We start from the raw sequence: 4,949 nt of genomic DNA on the forward strand, positions 1-4,949 counted from the left end.
GACCTTCTTTCTGTCTATTTGGTTGTTTTATTTTCTGTCACTCTTTCCAGGGTGACACTGCACGAAGTCCAGCTATGGGGACTGGTGCTTGGTATGGTTGTCAAATGGAGTTTTAGAGGTAAAAACCTTTGCAATCCCTTGGATTTTGTGAGCACGCTAGGGACAGAATAACAAATGTGAGACTTCCTGACATCTGTGTACTCACCGGGAGCTGTGGTTGCAACAGTAGACACAAACCAACTTCTGAGACTGCAAGAATACAGATATCTGGTCATGCAATGACCACTGGACCTTAGAAATCAAAATTTCTAACCTGACACATTATGACCTGTGAGATATTGAAGACACAGTCTCAAGGCTTTTGGTGGACCTAGGGCCCACTGAAGCTGGACTGTGGCCCTGCACTAATCTCTGGGGCCACTTAGAATGAAAAGCTAGTCCTTTTGTGCTTTGTGATTCTGATGAAGCAGGAAGATTGATTACATGTTATCCATTAATTCAGCAATAATTAATTCAACACTGGCTAGTTACCATATTGCAAGTAGTAACACTTTTGGCTAGGCCATGTGTATCCATCCCTTAGCCATCCAGCTGGCAGATGATACATTCTAACCTTAAAGAGAAAGCTTAAAAATATTATTATTTCTTTTACTTTTGAGATTATAATATAGCTACATAATTTCTCCCTTCACTTTTCTCCCTCTGAGACCTCCCATAAACTCCTCCTTGCCCTCTTTCAAATTCATGACCTCATTAGTTTTTGTTATATATATAAATACATTAGTTTTTGTTATATATATAAATATATATATTCTTAAATATATAAATACAGTCTGCTCAATCTGTATGTTATTTATATGTGTGTTTTCAGAGATGACCATTTTCTATTGAATAACCAATTGGTATGTGCATGCATGTACAAGTACACAACACACACACACACACACAGAGACACACACACACACACACACACACACACACACAGAGTCCATTATCAAAAGGCTTTAGGATTTATATGCATAAACATCTTGGATCCATGTTACAAGCCTTCTGACACAAGCGTGACACAACCAAGTAATCTCAGAAATTGGGAGGTAGAAGCAAGAGGACTGAGAATTTTAGATCAGAAAGGGTTATATGAAGTTATTCCTCAAAATTGTTTTGATTTGTTTTATCATTTTAAATATAATAAAATAAATATTCTAGAACTTGATCTTTCAATTCAGTGAGAATAAACACAACTATTCCCTGTATTAGAATGTGTTTCATAAAAGGAATTTGGAGGATGTTGCTTTTCAGTTTGAAGTATATTAAAAAGAACAGTTGACACATACTGGGCACTTAATATTGACTAATTCAATGGATGATTGAAACATTAATGTACAAAAACGATACAGTGTTTTTAACTTTTACAAGTCGGATGTACTATCCATTGCACTTCATTATGAAATGAAGAATTTTAATATCATCAAAGTTAGATCAAGTAAAAAGTCTATAATATACTAGGATATTATGAAAGAAATATTAAAAGACAACAGCTTTTTAGTTTCTTAAAAATCATATAGGAATGGGTTGGCGTCTTTGATTCTTACAAAGATGTAAGATTGCTATATGATTAGCACAGCAGGGATTTTAAGAATAATATTTGGAGAAAAGTATAAGTAAAAGATAGCCAGATCTTGGTAACATAATAATTGTTAAGTTTTCCTCATGAGCCATGACAATTTTCTAAGGTTTTTTTAAAGAAATGTTTTTAGTTTATTTGTTTGTTTTAAACTCTTTTAGCCCCAATGCATTCTCCACAACACTTGCTAAAGTTTATTATTTGATTTTATCTTCACAAGAAGATTATAAGGAAGTGTACTCACAAGGGGATTTTTTTATAGTGCCTCTTGCCAAGAAATTTCCAGTGAGATTTATTATCTACTTGGAGCCTGAAGTCCCATAGCTTTATAAAGTGCTCCTCCTTTGCTTTGTTTTCTGTGGTGCCAGAATTCAAACTCAAAGTCTTGTACAGATAAGGCAAATCACCAGGTCCTGCCTCAGTTTTTATTTCAGAGTAAAAATGTATTTTCTCACTTTAAAATACATATAAATAAATAAAATAAATCAAATATTAAAGGTTTATGGTATATAAAGTCACTGAATATAGAGGAGTAGTCAATTCTTATTTGCTATAAACACTAAATTCCAATTAAAAAGACCTATTTTAAAAGAAAGTAGAATATCACCACAGGAAGTCAACATTGATTTAAGGTAGGTGTTTTATGTGGGTGAAGTTTATTCATCTGATTTGATGTAAGTTTAATATAATTCTGCATGCTATGACTTCTTTATGCAAACATGAATATTAGAGAAAGTATGTATAAATGATATTTTATGCTAACAAACACCTTTAGAATTTATGATATTGAAATGCATTTGAGGTAGATCAGAGATGCTTCTTGCATTAGTAGGTATTTTCATTAATTAAAATAAATGTACACAAATATTAAAATGTTGAATGCATTAATATCAGATTCAAATGAGATGATCTGAGAAATTTAAAAAAATGGGACAAAAGAATGTAATCATTATGGGAGGATGAGAACTGTTAGTATATGATGCAACTAGAAGGAATACTGAATTAAATATTGCACATTAAATAGCTGATACTTGTGGTGGTCCATGCCTGAAAGTACAACATGGGGGAAGATGAAGTAGCAATCTGATCATAAATTTGAGGCTGCCAAAGCTACACGATGAGTTCTAAGGAAGTCTAGCCTACTGAAGAAACTCATGTCTCAAACTATATGAAAGAAAGGCAGGGTGTGGCAGGGTGGAGGGAGAAAAGATCCTTATATATAATGACTAATTCTCTTAGCAACTAAATAATTTGACAAAAATAATGCCCAAGTGTCTAAATGTATGACATATTACAACTCACAATGTATCATTCACTACTGGACTCACAATATGCTGACAAATCATGTTGCCTTAATGACATTTCACCTCTAAGACTTGTAATAAATTATTTTTATATTATTTTTCAAGTTCTGAGTTTATTTCAAGAGGTCATTTTCTTGTAGCAAAATGCTGGAGTTTATAGAGTTAAGTTTAAATTGGCAAAAATCAGGTAAAGCTTTGAAAGTAGAGAAATATTTGTTGTCTGAATTCATCCAAACCAACACTTATTCCAACTAGAGTACAGCAAGTGTCAGTAGATCATATATTTTGGAAATTAACATGACCCAAATCAACATGGGTGGTTCCTAGGCATTCTCTAGAATCATCCATTTATCCTCATTATTCTTCTAGCTCACATAAGATCAATCTAAATTTCCATTTCTTGTTATCACTCTATTAATATATGCTGTGTTATAATACTTGGTTATATGTATAGATTCAATAATCTTTCTCTTGGAGATGTTAAAAGGGAATATTTCTTTCTTTAGACTATTAATTTTCATGTTTGTAAGTATCAAATCACTTTAGTGGAGTGGATTATAAGAAAAGTTTCTGAATAGCTTATGTTATTTTATTTAACACAATGTCTTAACTGTCATAGAAACTCCATACTAAAATACAAATCTTCACCTTCACTTGACTTTGCCAACCAACCACAGTAATGAACCTAGGTAATGAAAGTGCTCCAAAGATCTTCATTCTTTTGGGTTTCTCCAACTATCCATGGCTGGAAATGCCCCTCTTCATAATGGTGCTTGTTGCTTATGTCTGCACAGTGGTGGGAAATATATCAATTATTGTTGTATCCAAGATAGACCCTCAACTGGACAGCCCAATGTACTTCTTCCTTTCCAACCTCTCCTTCTTGGACCTGTGTTTCACCACAACCACCATCCCTCAGCTACTTCGGAATCTTTGGGGCCCAGATAAATCCATCAGCTACAGAGGTTGTGTAACACAGTTTTATATTTTTCATTTCCTTGGGGCTACTGAGTGCATCCTCCTGGCTGTGATGTCTTTGGATCGTTACATTGCCATATGCAAGCCCCTGAGGTACCCAGCAATCATGCACCAGCAATTCTGTATCCTCCTCATGTTCATGACATGGCTGAGTGGTTTGGCTAATTCTTTGCTTCAATCAACCCTCACTGTCAAGCTGCCATTTTGTGGAAACAACAAGGTAGACAACTTTCTCTGCGAGGTCCCAGTGATGATCAAGATGTCCTGTGCTAACACTGCATTCAATATAGCTATGCTCTCCATTGTAGGGACTTTCTACTCTCTGGTTCCCTTGTCACTTATTCTTGTTTCCTATGGGTTCATTGTAGCGACGGTACTTAGGATTCGTTCCTCAGAGGGCAAGAAGAAAGCCTTTAATACATGTGGCTCTCATGTTGTTGTTGTGACTCTTTTCTATGGACCAGTAATTAGCATGTATGTACAACCTTCATCTTCTAGTTCTCAGGACAAGAACAAACTTCTGTCTCTGTTTTACAGTTTGGTGACTCCTATGCTTAACCCTTTTATTTATACTTTGAGGAACAAGGATGTGAAGGGAGCAATGAGGAGATTTCTTGTCTCATTGTTTCACAAGGAATCGGAGCAAACATAACTTTTTAAACTCATCCTCTGCATTTGTGGTTTAGAAGAGCTTCAGTTCTAATGTTATCTCTTTAGCAGTCATTAGTTCTGTTCTGTCTGCACATTTCTTTCCATCGTACTGCTATGGTTTTTTCACTTAATGTGAACTCTTAGTGTAAAGTGTCTGCAGTCTGCACGAGTATGAAGAAGACCATATAAGTAAGTTGCTTTGTAACTACCTAGAGATTGGTTATAAAAACCTAAGGAATTGGCAATAAATAAATGGTTACTGATCTATTTTGGCAAGTTATAGTAGTAGCAAACACAATAGCAATGTGTTAATTAAATTTTTTATGTCATTTTAGAAAATAAGTAAAAATAAATTAGCTTGTTTACCAAAACTTTAATTTCATATTCAAAAG

At 34.4% G+C, this 4,949-nt stretch overlaps 1 protein-coding gene across 1 annotated transcript; it reads left to right on the top strand.

Annotated features, from left to right (window-relative positions):
* The first annotated feature begins 3,607 nt into the window (after window positions 1-3,607).
* On the top strand, window positions 3,608-4,558 carry Or2p2 (olfactory receptor family 2 subfamily P member 2). The gene has a single exon (NM_001001007.1). The coding sequence runs from the start codon at window positions 3,608-3,610 to the stop codon at window positions 4,556-4,558; it is 951 nt and encodes a 316-aa protein (NP_001001007.1).
* The last annotated feature ends 391 nt before the right edge of the window (window positions 4,559-4,949 follow it).

This window comes from Rattus norvegicus, chromosome 17 (genome assembly GCF_036323735.1).
Source record: "Rattus norvegicus strain BN/NHsdMcwi chromosome 17, GRCr8, whole genome shotgun sequence".
Classification (NCBI taxonomy): Eukaryota; Metazoa; Chordata; class Mammalia; order Rodentia; family Muridae; genus Rattus; species Rattus norvegicus.